The following is a 20,422-nucleotide window of genomic DNA, read 5'->3' as shown; positions in this document are numbered from 1 at the left end:
TCTCCCTCTCAGAAGTCAACATGTTCTTCACATCTTTAACTGGTCCACTTTTCTAGCCTCACATAGCTTCCCTACACAGTAGTTGAACCTCTAACTTTTACCTTTTACTGGCTGAAGTAAAGAAGTTCCATTCATCAACTTGGTAAAGTGCACTGCTTATTTCAGATGACTGCGATGGCTTACTTAGAAACTAGCTTTGGATAGAATCTGTGTTTAACTGACTCTAACAAACACAGTTTTTATATCCTTTTAAATTACTAGAGAACGTGGTGCTCCTTGGGAGGCTGGTTATCAAAGAACCTCATATTTCCAAGGCAATTGCTACAGTGGCTTTATTTAAAATAACGGACATTATCTGACTGCAAGAGTTAACTCTAAGCAGTAGATCTTACTATTTGCCTCTGATAAAACACCACAGAATTGAACAGGTAAGTATCCTGTTGCTTTAAGACTCACTAAAGAAACGTTTAAAGGTGAGTTTTCATTTTTCTCGTCTCTCCCTGTTACATTGTCTATGTTATTTATAAAATTCATCTTGTCTACTATTCTATAAATATGTATTAAATAAATAAAAAAGAAATCGGAGGCCGGGCGCAGTGGCTCACACCTGTAATCCCAGTACTTTGGGAGGCCGAGGCGGGCAGATCACTTGAGGCCAGGAGTTCCAAACCAACCCAGCCAACATGATGAAACCCCGTCTCTACTAAAAATACAGAAATTGGCTGGGCATGATGGTGCATGCCTGTAATCCCAGCTACTTGAGAGGCTGAAGCAGGAGAATCACTTGAACTCTGGAGGTGGAGGTTGCAGTGAGCCAAATTATACCACTGCACTCTAGCCTGGGGACATAGTGAGACCCCATCTCAAAAAAAACAAACAAAGAAGTTGGAAAATATTTTCAAACATGCTGTATTAGCTACAAATATCAGAATATACAAAGGACCAATGAGTCAAATGGATAAGACCAAAAAATAGATCTCCTTTACCACCTGTTACTCCCTAGCGAATTGCCTTATTTTCTTCATAACAATTATCACAATGTGAAATGATCATCTGTTTACTTGTTTACTTTCTCCTTCTCCACCACCTGATGAAAATATAACATTCATAAGTAAGTGCAAGAGTTTAGGTCTATCTTTTTCAATTGCTATATCTTCAGCCACTTTCACTCTGCATGGTTCATAGGGTGTTCGGCAGATATTTGTTGGAAAAAAAAAAAAAAGAATCAATCAAAAGCAGTGAGCTTCCTACCTCTGTTACTGTAAGAATGAAGCCTCTCCATTCTTCCCCACTTTCTGTGTTCTCTGTCTAAAGTTGAAGACAAAAACAGATAAAGCCAAAGAAGGAAACACATGAGTGACTGAGCATAAAATAAATAATTATGGCTGAGCCTAAAATAAATAATTCATTTTCTTTTTTTGGCTTAGAATTACTAATGTGTATTTTTTGTGAAATATTTCAATACTATTTTCTTTTGTCAGAATATGTATAGCTGTAATCTGTTTGCTTACTTAAAACAAATGAACATGTACGAATTTACTCAAAAAAATTAAATGTTAGAAAACTTACTTTTGCAGTATGTCAATTCACAGTGACTCTCTCCATTAGCAGTTAAAATGGACTGGCTTTAAATTCAGGACAACCAAATTTGGAAGTAGAAACTTCCAATTCTTAGCTGTAAGTACTATTACTTGTTATTACCAGTAACAATACCAGGCCAGGGTTGGTAGCTCATGTGTGTAGTCTCAGCGATTTGGGAGGCTGAGGTGGGAGGATCACTTGAGCTCAGGGGTTTGAGACCAGCCTGGGCAACATGGTGAAACCCCGTTTCTACAAAAAATACAAAAAATTAGCCTGGTGTGGTGGTGTCAGGTACTTGAGAGGCTAAGGTGGGAAAGTTGCTTGAACCTGGAAGGTCAAGTCTGCAGCCAACATGTTTTGAACACTTTTAGTGGTAGCTACCATTCTAAGCACTTCACAGGTATTACTTGATTTAACCTTCAAGACAACTTGGCGAAAGGTCCTATTATTTTTGCTTGTTTGATGGTTTTACAGATTTATTCATTTAACATATATTTACTAAGTACCTTTAAGTGCTAAGCACTATTCTACGCACTGGTTTGTATCAGGAAACGAAACAAAAATCCTTGTACTCATGGAGTTTAGGGTCTAGCAAGGAACAATAAATAATAAACATAATAGTAAATTTTATAGTGTTAAAAAGAAAGAAATGAGAAAAATTAAAGGTACAGAAGGGTAAGAGAGATTAGGAGTGCAACTAGAGGGTAGGAGAGGGGGAAAAGGTTGCCACTGTAATAAAGTGGTCCAGGTAGACCTTGATGAGGGGGTTTCATCTGAGCAAAGACTTACTTCTGAGTGAAGAAACAAAGACACAAAAAGGGTAAGTAACTTGCCTATAATCACAATGAATGAATAAAACAGCCCAAATTCAGACCCAAGTATCCGACACCAATCCTGTGCTCTTCACCATCATATCTGCAAATCATCTGGAAGCTTGCTTAAAATATAGGTTTTGGGTTGGGGAATGGGGGTCCTATTTCCTTAGTACAGGTGATTCCTATTACACTAAAGCTTAGACCAGTGCTTTTCAAGGTCAGTCAGTAATCTCCCAGGAAAAGTCTCTGAGTATATCTTATTTAATACATGTTGTTCTCTTTATGTTATTACTGTAGTTACTGGTTGACTTTTATTGGCTCATTTTGAATGCTGATTCAAGAACAACCTTAACACACACCAGGTGGGATCCCTGACTTTGTCAGAGCGCAGGAGTATCGGGTTTCGTGGTGCTTGTATGCTAAACAAGTGACCATGTCTTTTTATATTCCAATTCAGAAAACTAGCTCTTGGCCAGACGCAAGCAAAAAATATTAACAAAGTATAAGACTTAGCCTGTCTTACAATTTCTCTTTACTTTAGCCACTGGATGTGAAGAATGTTATTTATAACCACAACCCTTTACAGACTACTGTTTCTCCTTACTCACCTTCAGTTGTACTTCCTCTTTCGGCAAAACAAGGGTGAATTTCGCACAATTCTTTTCAGTTGAATTCTGCTCAGCAAGGCATGTGAGGTCTATTATGTCTAATTTGTCAATATACTGCAAAGATAAAGGAAGATCACATTACATTATTTCATGGGTAATACATATTAGTTCTAGCAGGAAGCAAAATAAGTAATAGCTTCCTTTCAACTGATTAGTACTTTGTATGATACCCTGGTTTTCCTAATCCCAGAGGACATGTGGAAATGTATTATGTGGTGGTGTGCTGAACCTGGCTCACATAGGTTTGCAAAAGCCAATTGTTAAATTTTCAGGAATTTTGTAAGCAGGTTGTTAAACACAGCCATTATTTTAAAAAATTGAATTATATAAACATACCAGTAAATAAATTACATTCAAAGCAAAAGTAATTAAAACAAAATTTGTTACATTCTAATTGTATTTCTATATTTTACTGTTCTGTATGTTCTTAAGGTTATTTACATCTTCATTTCTGTATGGTGAAAATACCATATAATACTGTGCTACTGTGCTTTTCTTCCCAACTACATGTTCAGTGAGGTCATAGTGATAGGTTGAAATCAGCCATGGTAGGAGTATTTTACACCATGGAAATTGGTAAACCTTACAAATCAAGCTTGATTTATTATTTTGTTGATGTCCAGGGGCGGCACTTTTTTTCTGCAAAAGGCCAAACAGTACCTACTTCAGGCATACATACAGCCTGTTGCACATTCTTTGTTTTTGTTTTTTTCTTCAGAAGCACTTTAAACATATAAAGACATTCTTAGCTCAAAGACTGAACAAAATCAGGCCATAGGCCAGATTTGGCCCATCATCCAGATTATTGGCCCCTGGGGTAGACTTTAAAAAGTAAAGGAAAAAATGTTAATATGCAGATGAGATAGGTTTGTTGTGTCTGAATCTGTTTCACTGTAAATAGAACAAAAATTGACAAAATATTCTTCCAATTCAGCAAAGAAATTGCTCACATTTATTGATTTTAATAAATACATGATGTTTTAACATACATTATTGTTTTACTTTGTTTTTACTCTTTAATGTAAATGAAAATATTAGACAATATTCATGTCAAATATCATAATGCATTTATTATGGAAATAGATTTTAAATACCATTTAAATCTCCATATGTCAAATTATGATTGAATTACATTGACAGTTGCTTACCAATGCAAAAGTTAGGCAAAAATCAAGGAAAGCATTCTGTGAGAATGAATTGTCTGTATGGACATTACAATAAAGACTATTGTGTATTTTTCTAATTGTGTACTATACATTGTTCATATCAGTAATATTTATAACAAGGTTATGTACATATATATTCATACTGTTTTCCAGAAAACTATTCAACATTTACTACACACCACTGATTATGGCATTCCTATTAAGAAATTCCTATCCTATCCAAGATAATAAAAATATTTGTTCTGAGAAACTGGTCAATTTCCATTCTCTATATGCAACAGGCTTGCCTTCTAGTGGTAGAAAGAACCACCTGTAGTAAGTATAGTAGGGTTTTTATGATATATATATTTTTACTAAATTAGCCTCATTCTTGAGTTCTTTTTATCTTTTTACATTTCTTTCAACTGTGCCCAATATAACTTATTTTACTGTATATTTGTAAGTCTTATTTTTCTGAGTAAAGTAGGACATAAAAATAGATATGTAATTTTTTTCCAAAGCTATTTCTATATTGATGAAGTTGAGAGTAAGTTTCAGTTGGCCTAGTTATTTTCAATTTAACCATTCCACAATGTATATATACTTTAAAACATCATGTTGTACATAATAAACAATTTTATATTTAAAAAAATAAAAATTTATTTATTTTTAAAATATGGAAGGAGAGGCACAAGGGAAGAAAGAATCTAAAATTAAACAAATATTTTTTCTGAGGGATTGTCTAGATCAAGCTCAGTGAGTTTTGCTGCAACGAAGGAGGAAGCAACAGAGGAAGAGGAAGCAGTTAGATGGAGTGCGGTTGCCTGATCCATTGATTAGAAGAAAGGAAGTCATATCTTTGTGTTGTTATTTGTATCTTGTGAAGAGGCTTAAACGTCATCTGTCTAACCTCACTGACATCTGATGGCATCTATGCCAGGGTATCCTTTTATTAGTCATCCAGTCTATGTTCAAACATCTCTAACATGGAACTCATGCCTCCTGAGCACCTCTGCCTACTAGCCAATTTTTTCTTGTATTAAGCCACAGCTTTCCTCCAATTTTCATCCATTGCTCCTAATCTCTTCTTTCTGGAGTAACATGAAACAAATTCAGTGACCCTTTCACACGACTTCCTGACAGCCTTTCAAATATTTAAAGGCAGCTTTAAATTCTTCCCTTTTGTAAGATAAAAATCTACACTTCTCACCTTGTCTATCCCAGTGCTTTCTTCTGAGACTATCACTTTAAGAAGTTCCCAAAAGGTCTGTATACTCTTAACAAAAATTGGTAGATGGGGAATTCTGAGTCATTTCATTATAACAATCTCTTTATGGCATGGTGATGAAGAAGGCTGGCTTAGGAGAAGACCTGGACTGTACCTTTCATATTTCCTGTCTGACCTTGTACAATTTCTTAATCTTTAAACTTCACTAATCTCATCTATAAAGCCAGAATTAAAATAGCACCCATTCTGCAGAGTTGTGAGAATTAAATTAGACAATGCATGTAAAATGCCTGAATGCTTACTATGTGCCAGCTACTGTCTTAGGTCCTTACATGTGCTATCTCATTTAGTTATTTTGAGAACCTTATAAAATAGACTACTATTTTTATTCTAATTTTAGAGATTTGAAGACTGTGTTGGAGATCTTTTGTTTGCCCTTTTAGATTCACTTTTATTCCTTCACCACCCAACACTCTGCATCTGGAGAGAGACCTGTATGGACAACATCAAGGAGCTCCGTACCCTTTGAGTTCCTATTGGGTTGGACCACTGGAGAACAGTGGCAGGAGATCAGAAGAGTGAGGGTGGATATTTATTACCCTGCGCAGTTGCTCCCTCAATCAAAGATCATACTCTCCTCAAGGCAGTCATCTCCATACAATTCTCACTACTTTCCCACTCTTTTCTCTCAATCCTAGATGTGGTAATGGACACTTTTGCTAGCCTCAGGGTTTTGTACTATCTTTGTAATTTTCCTACACCCTGCTCACTGCTTTGCATATTTATTAAAACTTCATTAAATTCTCTTCAAATTGCCCAATTTGAGATGTCTTCTGTTTTCTACCAGTTTCCTGTCTGATAACACTGAGACACAGAGAGGTCGGTAACTGGCCCAAGATTCTGCAGTTAACAGTGGCAGGGCTAGGACAAACACCCAGGCAGGCTGTCGGAAGAGACCAGGCTCTTGATTACTAAGCTTTACTGCCTCTTGCCATGTAGTAAGTGAGCAACAATTGTTAGCTCTCTCACTTACTGTGCATTAGAAAAGGTTAGAATGAAAGCTTTTTTTATATTTATGGACATCAGTGGGAAATTGGAATGCACAAAAGAGGAATTAATTTTGTAAAATTTATTATGGCATTTGAAAACATTCTACATTACACGGGTTATTTTTCTGTCTCTTTCATTAGATGTTGGCTTCTAATAATGATGTTCTAAGAAGTATGGGCTACTATATCCAGATCCAGAATGTTTATATTTAATCAAGTTACTGGCTCAGAAAATCTCTTATAAATATAGTGTTCCAAGGTAGGTAAGCATTTGCCACTAAAATGCTATATCTTATTCCTGGAAGAACTGAAACATACAATCGGAATTTGAAATTAATATGAATAAATAAATCTCAGAATCCCTTTATTGTTATTCTCATGTTTAAGCCCTTAGAAGTCCTGCTTTGTGAAATATGTTTTTGTCTTTTCAGAAAACTTAAATAGTGGCTTTGCATTCTCTGGAGATCGTTTTCTTCCTTTCCAATTATAAATGCATGCTATAGCAAGATAAAAAATGGGAGAAATTGAAGCTATCACTTGGTATTAAGCAATATATGTGCATATGTCTTGTTAAAAATTTTTACTTTGTAACTAAGTTATCAGAATCAGAAAGAAAAGAATGAAAAGTAAAAAACATGAGTCAATATCTTCTTCTGAATTGCCCAGGAAAATTTGCCATTGTTCCTGTCATCATTGATGGCCTTCACAGATTTAAACTTTCTTTTTTGAATTAATTTTAGCAGAGCATCTTTATTCTTGGATGACAGAAAATGCAAAATGAATAATATGCTATGTGACAAGGTTGTATTGGGAAACAATGGAATCAGCTGAACGTGTTTACTTACTATTGTACTCTTTTTGTCGGTATAAAAGAAAAGTGTAGTTCCTCTCAACTCCGTCCAGTAATGCTCATACTCCTGTGGGAAAGAAATCATAAGCCTTATTTCATTAGTGTATATTCAACTATTTTTCTAATAATATTACTCTTTGTAACTTTCTTAATTGCTTGTGTGATATAAGAAGACTTCTTTATCCTGGATGATTCTAATTTTATAGCTTAATTTTACATTTAATTCTTCTTGTTTTTTGAGATAGGTTCTGTGGTCTCAATATGTCACCCAGGGTGGACTCTCCAACTCCTGGGCTCAAGGAATTCTTCTGCCTCAGCTTCCCCTCCAAGTAGCTGGGACTACAGGCATATGCCACCATGCCTGGCTTAGGCTTAACATTTAATTTCCTTCCTTCCTCCCTCCCTCCTTCCTTTTCTTTTCTTTTCTTTTTTCTTTTATTTTCTTTCCTTTCCTTTCTTTCTTTCTTTCCTTTTTCTCTTTTCCTCTTTCCCCTTTCTTTCTTTCTTTCTTTCTTTCTTTCTTTCTTTCCACTCTTTTTCTTTTCTTTTCTTTCTTTTTTCTGAGTCTGGCTCTGTCACCCAGGCTGGAGTGTAGTGGTACAATCATGGCTCACTGCAGCCTTGAACTCCTGGGCTCAAGCAATTCTCCCACTACAACCTCCAGAGTAGCCAGGACTACAGGCCCATGCCACCACTTGATTAAATCATTCTCAAATTTATTTTAGTATAAAGTTTCAGATAAGGATATACAATCATGTGCCACAAAAAGATCTTTTAGTCAATGACAAATTGCCTATATGACAGTGGTCCCATAAGATACAATGGCACTGAAAAATTCCTATCAACTGTCATGATGTTGTAGCGCAATGCATGACTCAGGTGTTTGTGGTGATGATGGCAAACAAACCTACTGCATTTCCAGTCAAACAAAAATATATGACATATAATTATGTACAGTAAATAATACTTGTTAATGATTAATAAATGACTATATTACTGGTTTAGGTACTTACTACACTATACTTTTAATCATTGTTTTAGAGTGTACTACTTTTACTTTGAAAAAACATAACTATGAAGCAGCCTCAAGCGCATTCTTCAGGAGGTATTCTAAAGAGGACATTGCTATTATAGAGATGACAGCTCCATGTGCGTTATTACCCCAAAGGCCATCCACTGGGGCTGGGCATGGTGGCTCACGCCATAATCCCAACACTTTGGGAGGCTGAGGTGGGTGACTCCCTTGACGCCAGGAGTTCCAGACCAGCCTGAACAACATGGCAAAACCCCGTCTGTATCTAAAGATACAAAAATTAGCCAGGCATTGTGATGTGCACCTGTAATCCCAACTACTCAGGAGACTGGGGCAGGAGAATCACTTGAACCCAGGAGGCAGAGGTTGCAATGAGCCGAGATCATGCAACTGCACTCCAGCCTGGATGACAGAGCGAGACTCTATCACAAAAAAAAAAAAAAAAGGAATAAGATATGAAGGTGGAAGACAATGATATTGATAATCTTGACCCTGTGTAGGCCTAGGCTAATGTATGTGTTTGTGTCTTAGTTTTAAACAAAAAGCTTAAAAAGTAAAAAAATAAAATAAAGAATTTTAAAAATATAAAAAGCTAATAGAATACGGATATAAAGAAAGAAAATATTTTTGTAGAGCTGTACAATGTGTTTTTGTTTTAAGGTAATGTTACTACAAAAGAGTCAAAAAGTGACAAAAGTTTATAAAGTAAAATAGTTACCGTAAGCTAAGATGAATTTGTTAATGAAGAAAGAAAAACTTTTTTATAAACTTAGTGTAGCTTGAGTGTATAGTGTTCATAAAGTCTGCAGTTGTACCTGGTGATATTCTAGGCCTTCCCATTTACTCACCACTCACTCACTGACTTACCCAGAGAGACTACCAGTCCTGCAAGCTCCATTTGTTGTAAGTGTCCTATACAGGTATACCATTTTTTCTTTTATACCACATTTTTACTCTCTTTTGCTATGTTTAGATAAACAAATACTTACCTTTATTTTACAACTGCCTACAGTATTTAATACAATAACATGCTATACAGGTTTGTAGCCAAGAAGCAATAGGCTATATCATATAGCCTAGGTGTGTAATAGGCTATACCATCTATGGTTGCATAAGTATACTCTGTGATGTTCACACAATGATGAAATCACCTAACAATGCATTTCTGAGAATGTGTCCCCATTGTTAAGTGACTCATGACTGTAATTTGATTTGTGTTTAAATAGTTCATTTTCTAAAACTTTCCTCATTGATTTAGGACTTTTTATGCAATTTCAGTGGAAGCTTACACATGTCAGATGGACCAATGAAGGGCCCAGGATAAGAAAAGCATATAGTATCTACCTTCTAGGACAGATGAAAGAATTTAATGAATTAATACATGTAAAGCACTTAGCAGAGTACATGGCTCATAGTTGGGATTCAATAAATAGTACATATTATTGACAGATCAAGAAAATGTGAGAAATTGATAATTTAACACCATCAAAGCTGAACTTTAAAATCCAAATCTTATTCATGTGGTGAATATTTAATTATTAATACATTCATATTACTCTGGATTCTACAGAAATATGACTTTTGAAGTTTAAAGTACGTAAATAACCTAGTCAAACTCCCATTTCATTCAAGTGAATTTATTTAAATAAATACAAAGAGTGACTATATTACAAAAGAATGACAAGTAAGTTTTAAAAATAAAATCCTTTCACATCTAAAGATTTACCTTCATATGCAACTTTTTCCAAAAGTGTGTTTTTAAAAATTCCAATTATTTTAATAAACATGTTAATCATTCCTTCCTTTATGGTTTGATAAGCTGATGTTTTACAACTTATTGAACCATCATGACATATATTGGTGATTAATATAAGAAAGTTATATAAAGGGTTCTCTTTTATTGTGCATGTGAAGAAACTTTGTTTTATGGTATTTTGTGTCTCTTCAATATTGACATATCCTTTATGTTTTTTAACCAGTATGTTTGTCAGCTCCTCAGAATTTATATGCTTATTTTCTCAAATAGTGACAACTCTATAAGTCAATCTTGCTTTTAATTCCCTGGCTACCAGGAAGCTCAAGATTAAATTCATTTTGAACTACAATCACCTTTTTTTTCTTATGTTTTTGGTAGAATTCTTTTCTTTCTTTGTCTTCATGGCTAATAAGATAGTATATCAGTTAGCTTCTCCCATGTAACAAGTCACCCTGTAATTTAGTGGACTAAAATAAAGCAAATTATTTCTCTTTCTCACCATTCTATGGTTGGCTGATGACCTTTCTGCTCTGGGCTTGCTTGGCTATGGCTGAATGGTCTAAGGTGGCCTCACTTACTTGTCTAGGGTCTTAGCTGGGAAGGCAGGAATGACGGGGAAGAGACGGACCACTGGAGTCTCACTCTATCTGCTCTCTTATCCAGTCAGCTAGCCTAGACTTGACACAAGCTGGCAAAAGGATTCCCAGGAAAAAGAGAGAGCAAAACCCAATGGGCAAGCTTATTCTAAGCCTCTGCTTGTGTCACATTTACCAACACATGTCACATAACCCAATCCAGATTCAAAGGGTAGAAATTTATTGTTTGCTATAAGTTCAATTTTTAAAAAATAGAATAAAGATTAGAGAAATAGATTCAGCCTCTTTGTAGGATGAGCAGAAAAGTCATATTTCAAAGAGAGGTACATACGGTTAAGACTTGAACAAATTGGTAGTGTGACTGCAGCAGTCAACCTCAGGGGCACATTGGAATTTGGGACAATATATCTTTGTTCAAGCCCTGCTGTGTTTTCACTCTGTCCTCCCCCAGGTTGAGAACTGCTTATAACATGTAATGAACCTGCTGATGCCTCTTGAACCAAGAACAAATTACCATTGAAAAGAACAGTTCAAAAGGGCATATGATTGGAGGATCAGCCAATAAATGGTCCTCAAAGAAGCAGTTATAAAACTAGGCAAAGGGATTCTCTCTCTTGTCTGAAATTGAGATGCCCAATATATACCTGATACATCTCAGAGTCAAGAAGTTGAATAGGACAAGAAAACACATCTTAATATCAACCCCATCCAAAGTCTTTTCTTTCCTTCTTTTTATATAGGATGTAAAGTGTTATTGCTATAACAGTATCCCTTTACCTGTCTTTCTACCACCTTCTTATACTTTCTAATCTATTAATCTACTCTATTTTTATTTCATTTTATTTTTTGATGGAAGTCTCACTTACTCTGTTGCCCAGGCTAGAGTGCAGTGACATGATCTTGGCTCACTGCAACCTGCTCCCCTCTGGGTTCAAGCGATTCTCCTACCTCAGCCTCCCCAGTAGCTAGGACTACAGGCATGTGCCATCATGCCCGGCTAATTTTTATATTTTTAGTAGAGATGGAGTTTCACCATGTTGGGCAGGCTGGTCTCTAACACCTGACCTCAAGTGATCTGCCCACTTCAAACTCCCAAAGGGCTGGGCTTACAGGCATGAGCCACCATGTCCAGCCTACTTTCTTATCTATTCTGCTCAGTGCGGCCAGGGTGAATTATCTCCTTTGCAGAGAGTAGGACTGAGTATGTAATAGGTGTGTTTGGGAGGCAGCAAGCTCAACTCAGCCCCTTCCTGTTCTCTCTCAACTCAGTCTACCAGGAGAGAGGGAGCATACTGCTGTGTTCCCTGCCATGTGGTAAAGGGCCACCAAGAGGTTCAGGCTTGTGGTTCTTAATCTGAGTCAGTGAATTGATGTAGCTCAAGGATATCCAAATCTAGAGTAACATATTAGCACAGCTTTGGCCTTAAATCTAAACTACACGTTGATAATTTGTCAATAATAAAAGTAACTAACTGATCTTCATTTGTGTGATTTCTGTGACTGGCTGGCTTCAAACTTGGGAGAAGAAAAATTCTAATAAAAGAGTATATAAAAAATGGAAAGAGAGGGAAGAGAGCCAGGCGCAGTGGCTCATGCCTATCATCCCAGCACTTTGGGAGGTTGAGGTGGGCAGATCACCTGAGGTCAGGAGTTTGAGGCCAGCCTTGCCAACGTGGTGAAACCCTGTATCTATAAAAATATGAAAATTAGCCGGAGTAGTGGTAGATACCTGTAATCCTAGCTACTCGGGAGGCTGAGACAGGAGGCTCTCTTGAACCCAGGAGGTGGAGGTTGCAGTGAGCAGAGATCGTGCCACTGCACTCTAGCCTGGACAACAGAGCAAGACTCTGTCTCGAAAAAAAAAAAAAAGAATAAAAAAGCAGTTGGGTTTGGGGGAAGAGAAGTGGGTGTGACTGCCTATGGAGCTTCTTTTTGAAATTATGAAAATGTTGTGAAATTAGATACTGGTGATGGTTGTATAAGTTTGTGAATATATCAAAAGACATTGAATAATAATAATTATTATTGTGTCTCCTATATGAGAGTTCACTTTAAGGGACCAAAAATAGGAGTACCCCATAAACACAACCCCACCTCCTGCTATTGCTCCATAGGGTTGTTAAATAATTGAATGGACTAATAATGTATGTATGTAAAGCACCTAAGACCTGGGACATAGCAAGTATTTAATAAATGTTAGACACTTTAAAAAAAGAAAAGAAAAGTAAAAGAAGAGCATTGCCTCAACACTCACATTATTGGTAAGAACTTTGCATTTTTTATTAGTCACATAATACTTCTTCCATGTGGTGCTTTGTATGTGTGGGTGTGATAGCAGTATCTAAAAATTTCTAACACAGGTCTCTTTCAATGACAATATGTATGAGAAGGAGGAAATATTTTGTAAACCAGAATAATGAAACCTGTTGTCATTCCTATGTAAAATCACCCTTTCGTGTTTTCTCAAATAAAGAGATTTAAGAATCCATTGAGAAATCTGGCTTGAGCACTATGATCAGACAGCTGTTCTGTAAAAACCATACGGGAGTGACTAGTTTGTTTCACTCTATTAAAAAATACTTGAACTTTCTCAGATCTGACTTATAATTACATAACAAAACAATTAAAATTTGTCTTGCAAGTTGGTTTGTTTCTTTGCTTATCAGACCAACTCTTTTTAAGGCTTCCCCACCCTGCATTAATGGTAAACCTCTGCAATGAAAGGAGTAAATCAAGGCTATCCTGTTTTTTGGAGCTAGGAAGCAGGTGAGGAAGAGTGCAGGAGGAGATGGGAATGTAGAGAATGCATATTGTTCTGAGAACTTGATCATCTGTGTAGTTTGTTTGTTTTGAGATGGAGTCTCCTTCTGTCTTCTGTCGCCCAGGGTAGAATGCAGTGGTGTGATTTCGATCTCTGCTCACTGAAACCTCCGCCTCCCAGGTTGAAGCCATTCTCCCACCTCAGCCTCCCAAGTAGCTGGGATTACAGGCACATACCACCATCCCTGGCTAATTTTTGTGTTTTTAATAGAGACAATTTCACCATGTTAGCCAGGCTGGTCTCGAACTCCTGACCTCACATGATCCGCCCGCCTCAGCCTCCCAAAGTGTCATTTGTGTAATTTTACTAAAGTATGGCTTCTAAGGTCTAGTCCACCTCCAGGACTGTATGATTCTTGGAGGAAAAAAATATAAGAGAAAACCCTGAAGTCAAAGCGTACCACTCTGTTCATCTTCCTAATCAGCCTCATAAGTACAGTATTACCCTGCCATAAGGTATAAAAACTAGCATTACTGATAACCAGTAAAGGTTTATTGAATTCCCTCTGTATGTACATGCAGACCTCCATTGTACTACTGAAAAAAATTATAGAGGTGTTCAATCTCAAAAGAACGATATGAATTGGGTAGAGTTAAATAGGGAAAAATGGGAGTTTTATGGGTAAGCAAACATACATAGTTGTGGAAAGGATTAACGATTTATTAAATGGGAGGAAAAACAAGTATAAAAGCACTGAGTTGAAAGCAAAGGCAGCCCTTTAGGAAAAGTAAGGTTACAAATAGCATTAGATTCTGTGACTGCAAACACAGCTGCAAACCTAAGGACAGACCAAACTGGTATTCAGTATGCAGAGACTTACAGGTCACAGTCTTGATTTCATTTCTGATAAGTGTAATAAATACACGTATAAGCTGAGTCATTTATATCAATCTCAATAAAAAACATCTAGGTACCTATTCATATCTAGAGAAATACTTAAAAATTTAAAAAATTAACTTGGAAGGACATGTCTTTGGAATGAAGCACAAACTTCTTTTTTTTTTAACAATCATTTTGTGTTAAATTACTGACATAAGAGAAGAGACTAAAATAAGACTTCTGAATTTATCACTAGCTTAACTAGGAAACCTACAATCAAATGGAATTAGAACTTGAGCTTCAGAAGCAGCATAGTCAAGTGCATCACAATCAAATCCAAGCTAGCCTCCTTAATGGAAGAGGAACCTTGAATAAACTCGGTGGCCAGAACTCACTCATTTGTTTATTTGGGATTGTTTTAGAGAGACAGGGTCTCGCTCTGTTGCTCAGGCTGGGGTGCAGTGGTGCAATCATAGCTCACTGCAGCCTCGAACTCCAGGGCTCAAGTGATCCTACCACTTCAGCCTCCACAGTATTTGGGAATACAGGGTGTGCCACCACACCTGACTAATTTTTTGATTTTGTAGAAATGGGGTTTTGCTATGTTGCCTAGGCTGATCTCCAACTCCTGGCCTCAAGCAATCCTCCTGCCTTGGCCTTCATAAGTGCTGAGATTACAAGCATGAGCCAGCATGCCCCACCTACTCACTCATTTGTGAAGTGAATAAAATAATTTCTACCCAGAAGAGTTACTGTAAGGATCAGAGTGACAGAACACTAAGAGCCTAGAATGGTATCCATTGTATGTTATACCTCAAAAGGTTGTACTCATTATTATATAGTCCACTTAGTCATTGGAGCAACCTATTCAGCTATGCAAGAGAGTAATTATTCTTTTCAGAAAGGAGGGAATAGATTTAAAAATGTGAAGGAATAGCCCAAATTCTAGAATTGGACTGATACTTTTATCTCTTGCCTCCCCAGTGCTCTTTTCTCATTAATATAACTAGCAAAAATGAATTAACTAGCAAAAATGAATTACAATGCAAGCTCCAGTTAAGTTTCTCTTCCCCCTCCCCAATAAAAAGCTCTCATTCTTTCTTTTTTTGTGAGCAAATAAAGTACATTTACCTAAGGAAGAACGTTGTATAGTGGTCTCCAAAATGGGATGCATAAATTCCAAAGGTGTGCAAGATGATCCATTGGGAGAGAAAATTTTAGAATATTTAATTATATTTTATGTTTCTTAATTCATTTTTTATATATCTTAATTTACATGGAGTAATAGTATGGGACTATATATGTTTATAATTTCTAAATGAATCAATATTCTTATTTTAAGGATCTGTGCTCAAAATGTTTCCCTGAAAGGAGTGTGTTATTTTAAAATTCGGAGATTACTGCCGTAGAGAACTGTTTGTGAGCACAACTTAGACAGCCCTAAAAAATTTACTTTTTTTTTTTTTCGAGACGGAGTTTCGCTCTGTCACCCAGGCTGGAGTGCAGTGGCACGATCTTGGCTCACTGCAACCTCTGCCTCCCGGGTTCAAGCGATTCTCCTGCCTCAGCCTTCCCAATAGCTGGGATTACAGGCGTGTACCACCACGCCCAGTTAATTTTTGTGTTTTTAGTAGAGACGGAGTTTCACTAAATGAATTAGAGGTGAGTAGATTAGAGGAATACGATTTTGATATAGTTATGATGATCCCATGCTTATGTTCAGGTTAATAAGACATATTAAACACACTGTTTTTGTTGTTGTTTTGAGACGAGTCTCGCTCTGTAGTCCAGGCTGGAGTGCAGTGGCGCGATCTCGGCTCACTGCAAGCTCCGCCTCCCAGGTTCACGCCATTCTCCTGCCTCAGCCTCCCCAGCAGCTGGGACTACAGGCTCCCGCTGCCTTGCCCAGCTAATTTTTTTGTATTTTTAGTAGAGATGGGGTTTCACCGTGTTAGCCAGGATGATCTCGGTCTCTTGACCTCGTGATCCGCCCGCCTCAGCCTCCCAAAGTGCTGGAATTACAGGCGTGAGCCACCGCGCCCGGTCAACACACACAGTTTTTTTTTTTTTTTTTTTTTAATTTTAGCACATCACAGATTGAAGGAATTACGAGACATTGCCCAAACTCTCTCTTATTTTCTTTTTCTTTTTTCTTCCTTTCTTTTCTTTCTTTTTTTTTTTTTTTTTTTTTTAAGACAGAGTCTTGCTCTGTTGCCAGACTGTAGTGCAGTGGTGCCATCTCAGCTCACTGCAACCTCTGCCTCCCGGGTTCAAGTGATTCTCCTTCCTCAGCCTCCCTAGTAGCTGGAACCACAGGCATGAGCCACCACACCCAGCTAATTTTTGTATTTTTAGTAGAGACGGGGTTTCACCATGTTGACCAGGTTGGTCTCGATCTCCTGACCTCGTGATCTGCCCACCTGGGCCTCCCAGAGTGCTGGGATTACAGGCATGAGCCATGGCGCCTGGCCCACCCAAACTCTGTCTTATTTTCAAACGGTCCCAGAAAAAATGAGCAATTTTCCCATTTGTAAGAACTGCGAGGCCATTGGAATTCCACTGTGGCATTTAATAGTTTTTATTATCAAATACATCTTCCTGGTTAATCCAGAATCATAGTGATGTGGTTTAAATAAATCTTCCCACATTATCTTTTCCATAAAGATTATGTGTTTTTCATGGGTTCTTGACCTCAGATTTAGAAACCTTCTAGAATTGCATGCAAAATGGTATACGTTGGTACATTTTCCTGGGGAAAAGCTCTTTAAATACTTAAAAGTGCCCCACAAAAAAAATGGCTAAGAAACACCTCTCAACATTCAATGCCTTTATAGACCAGGTTACTCTTCAGTTATATTTTTTCTAGTTTAAATGTTCTAAATGACTTTGGCAGAGACCCAACTTTACATTCTGCAGAGCCTCTCAACTTCCTCCAGCCAATCAGCTCCGAAGATTACTTGGCTATATACCTGTGGCTCACCTTCTGTTCAAAGATTCCCTGGCACTTTGCTGCCAATTGCTTGGAAATTCCACTTATTTTCCTTAGATTTTTCTCATAGCTACTATTTTCAAGTACTCTAATTATCACCATGCTCACTCTCCTTTGAGCCATATTACTTGTAGACCTCAAACTAATTTTAGCACATGAATAAGAATATGGTAAGTGATGAAAGGGTAAGAGAATGAATCTAACCTTTAGTGTGAGCCAGGTGTTTTACATATGCTATCCCTGAAACCACAACATAAGTAGGCATTATTGTCATCCTCTTGCTCTCTTCTCCCTGACATACAAGTAAAAGGTACTTTGTAGCCTAACTCAGTGGCCCACACCTGTAATTCTAGCACGTTGGGAGGCCAAGGTGGGCAGATTGCTGGAGCCCAGGAGTTTGAGACCAACCTGAACAACATGATGAAACCCTGTCTCTATAAACAATACCAACATTAGCTGGGTATGGTACGCACTTGTAGTCCCAGCTACTCAGGAGGCTGAGGCAGGAGAATCACCAGAGCTGGGGATGTTGAGGCTGCATGACTAGTGATTGCACCACAGCACTCCAGCTTGGGCAACAGAGGAGACACTGCCACACACACACACACACACACACACACACACACACACAGAGGTACTTTATTATAAATTCAAATAGAAACAAGTTAATTTCATTGGAAATATTTATGCCTATGGTTATTCATTCTGCTTCAAATAATGCTTTCTAAGAGAAGGTAAAGAGTAGAAATTCAGTAAGGAAGACATCATTCCTACTATATTAAGCCTCTTGAAAATAAAATCTTTGTGTTTTTTTCATATTCTCCAGAAATAAAAGTGATGCTTGGTGCATAGAAGGCACACAATAAATGCTGAGTGAATAAATTGCTTGAACACCTACTGTGTCCCAGAATGTGCCTTAGGAGGCAAGTAGCAAGTAGTGTACTCTCTATCTTATAGTTGAAGAAACAGTCTCAAGGAGATTGAGTAACTTGCACAAGATAACGAGCAGTAAGTGGCAAAACCATCAGATAAAGACACTCTAAAATTCTTATTCTTTCTGCTAACCATACCAATGACGTACCTTCTTTAAGCATTTAAAAAAAAACTGCTATCATAAACAGTTATTACAAACACCTTGGAAAACATTCAGTGAACAACCAAATTTAAATTACAAATTAGATTTTTTTTTTTTTTTTTTCTCAACTTCCCTTTCCTGGCAAAGTGTGACTATGTGGCTTACCTGTGGTGACAAGATTAAATTTACATTAAAAGCATGTAGGAACAACCTGAAAATATTCTAGTATAACTGAAAGATAATTATTTATGCATGTTTAACATCCATAACAGAATACAAATTACCATGTCTTTACTCTCAAATAGTAAATGATCTGATTATATATGTAAGAAATATGAATATGCTATTACAGATTTTTCATATATATAATTTTTCCATAAGTATTCATAAATCCTCAGAAAATATATTTTATCATCATTAAACATTTCTGATGGAATTTCTGAAAACCTTAAAGTTTTTCTAGTTTTAGTCAATATACAATTTCATAAAATTTGACGTAAGTTAATAATTTTTTCTTTAATAACAGGCAATTTTGGGCTCATTTCTCTAATTAATTTCAAGTCATCCATAATTACTATTTTAAAAGTAATGATTTTAACTAACTATAAGTTTTAATTATTACATTAAAAAATACAGAATGCTTCATGGATTTTCTTAGAGCAAAGGTATTTGTGTAGCTTAGTGTACTTAATATCCACAGTAGTACCCCCAAAATTAAAAGCCACTATCTTGAATAGTATTTTAGAACACATAACACTATATAATGTTAAACAGTACGAACTTTGTCATTTTAACAATTTTTACAAAAGCCATTTTTAATAATTTGATCATTATAAACTTCAAATGACTGAGAACAGGAGCAGGTTTAATTTCAATAATGATATTTTATCTTAATGGTACATCTCATCATTGAAGCATAGCAATAAATTGTGGAGAAAATACAGGAAACATTTTATCTCCCAAGCCAAAGTCTTCTGTGATATTTAAATTCTTTGGAATTCTTTGGAAATTTAGCTTATTGAATTTTTTATATTAGTGCCTTAATATTACAACCTGTGTTATTATACATATTATATATTCATAGACATACAAGTTTAAGCCAGACATTGTATTTAAATTATGAAAAATTGGAATCATTTCTGAGCTCAAAGAAGAGAAGATGATTTAATTTCAACAGAAACAAGGGGGTCTCAACACATCACATCACCATGAAATAAATATTAAATTAAAAGAGAAGTCTTAGGTTTAACATTATCATGTATACACTCACCTGGTATCCTGACCGCTTGACTAACAAAAAACCTTCAAAGTACAAAGGTAGAGCAGTAATCTTTAACCTTTCCTGGAAGATCCTGCGAGGGGCTGGTTTTGGGGGCTTCTTAGCCATCATACCCCTCTCTTTGGTGTGTGGTTTGGTTTCTCGTCTCAAACAAAATGAAATCCTCCTTGTGTGAGAGGAAAAGGCAACTGTTCAAAGAGGAAGTCCCAAATTGCTTTTTAACCACCAACAGGACACACACACACACACACACACACACACACACACACACACACTTTTTTTTCCATTACTTTTTGTGAGGTAAGAAAGAACAGGTGTAATCTGACTTTTAGAGAGCAATCTCTGGGTAATCTACATATGCTTAGATTTAAAGCAGCAAAATAAACAGAAGATTAACATCACCGAAGATGAAAGAAACAGGTGTAGAGATTGTGAACTTTAGGGGAGACATCAAGAACATAGTTATTCTTTCTACCTTTGTTTTTGTTCATTGCTGTCCATTTTTATTTGCAGAAGACATGACTTGAATAAACTCTGCTTCATTAAAAATTGCTTCATAGAATAATTTTATTAGTACTATTTCTGTTGGTTAAATATTTCAGGGCCAAGTTTTGTGTAAATAAAAAAAATAGTTCTATCTCATGCCCATTTGATGCTTCACTAAATATAAACCACAGTTATGGGAACATGGAATATGGAATTTTTTTCTTTTTTCTTT

General features: G+C 36.6%; 2 protein-coding genes across 3 annotated transcripts in view; one reads left to right on the top strand and one right to left on the bottom strand.

Annotated features, from left to right (window-relative positions):
• The window catches only part of UBA6 (ubiquitin like modifier activating enzyme 6), a 119,859-nt gene extending 113,633 nt beyond the window's left edge, over positions 1-6,226 (top strand). Inside the window, exon 33 of the mRNA XM_050792455.1 lies at positions 5,840-6,226. Coding sequence (XP_050648412.1) covers positions 5,840-5,966 — 127 coding nt within the window. The 3' untranslated portion in view covers positions 5,967-6,226. The remainder of the gene's footprint in view (positions 1-5,839) is intronic.
• The window catches only part of STAP1 (signal transducing adaptor family member 1), a 48,991-nt gene extending 29,063 nt beyond the window's left edge, over positions 1-19,928 (bottom strand). The window contains exons 1-4 of one of the 2 annotated variants that reach the window (XM_050792456.1): positions 19,696-19,928; positions 7,332-7,403; positions 3,005-3,118; positions 1,252-1,308 (exon numbers count right to left, since the gene is read on the bottom strand). In XM_050792456.1, coding sequence (XP_050648413.1) covers positions 1,252-1,308; positions 3,005-3,118; positions 7,332-7,403; positions 19,696-19,815 — 363 coding nt within the window. In that variant the 5' untranslated portion in view covers positions 19,816-19,928. The remainder of the gene's footprint in view (positions 1-1,251; positions 1,309-3,004; positions 3,119-7,331; positions 7,404-19,695) is intronic. The other variant, XM_050792457.1, reaches the window with a different exon arrangement.
• Positions 19,929-20,422: the final 494 nt, after the last annotated feature.

The sequence above is a fragment of the Macaca thibetana genome, chromosome 5 (assembly GCF_024542745.1).
Source record: "Macaca thibetana thibetana isolate TM-01 chromosome 5, ASM2454274v1, whole genome shotgun sequence".
NCBI lineage: Eukaryota > Metazoa > Chordata > Mammalia > Primates > Cercopithecidae > Macaca > Macaca thibetana.
The sequence above is the reverse complement of the archived record's forward strand: the minus strand, read 5'-3'. Positions and strand labels throughout refer to the sequence as shown.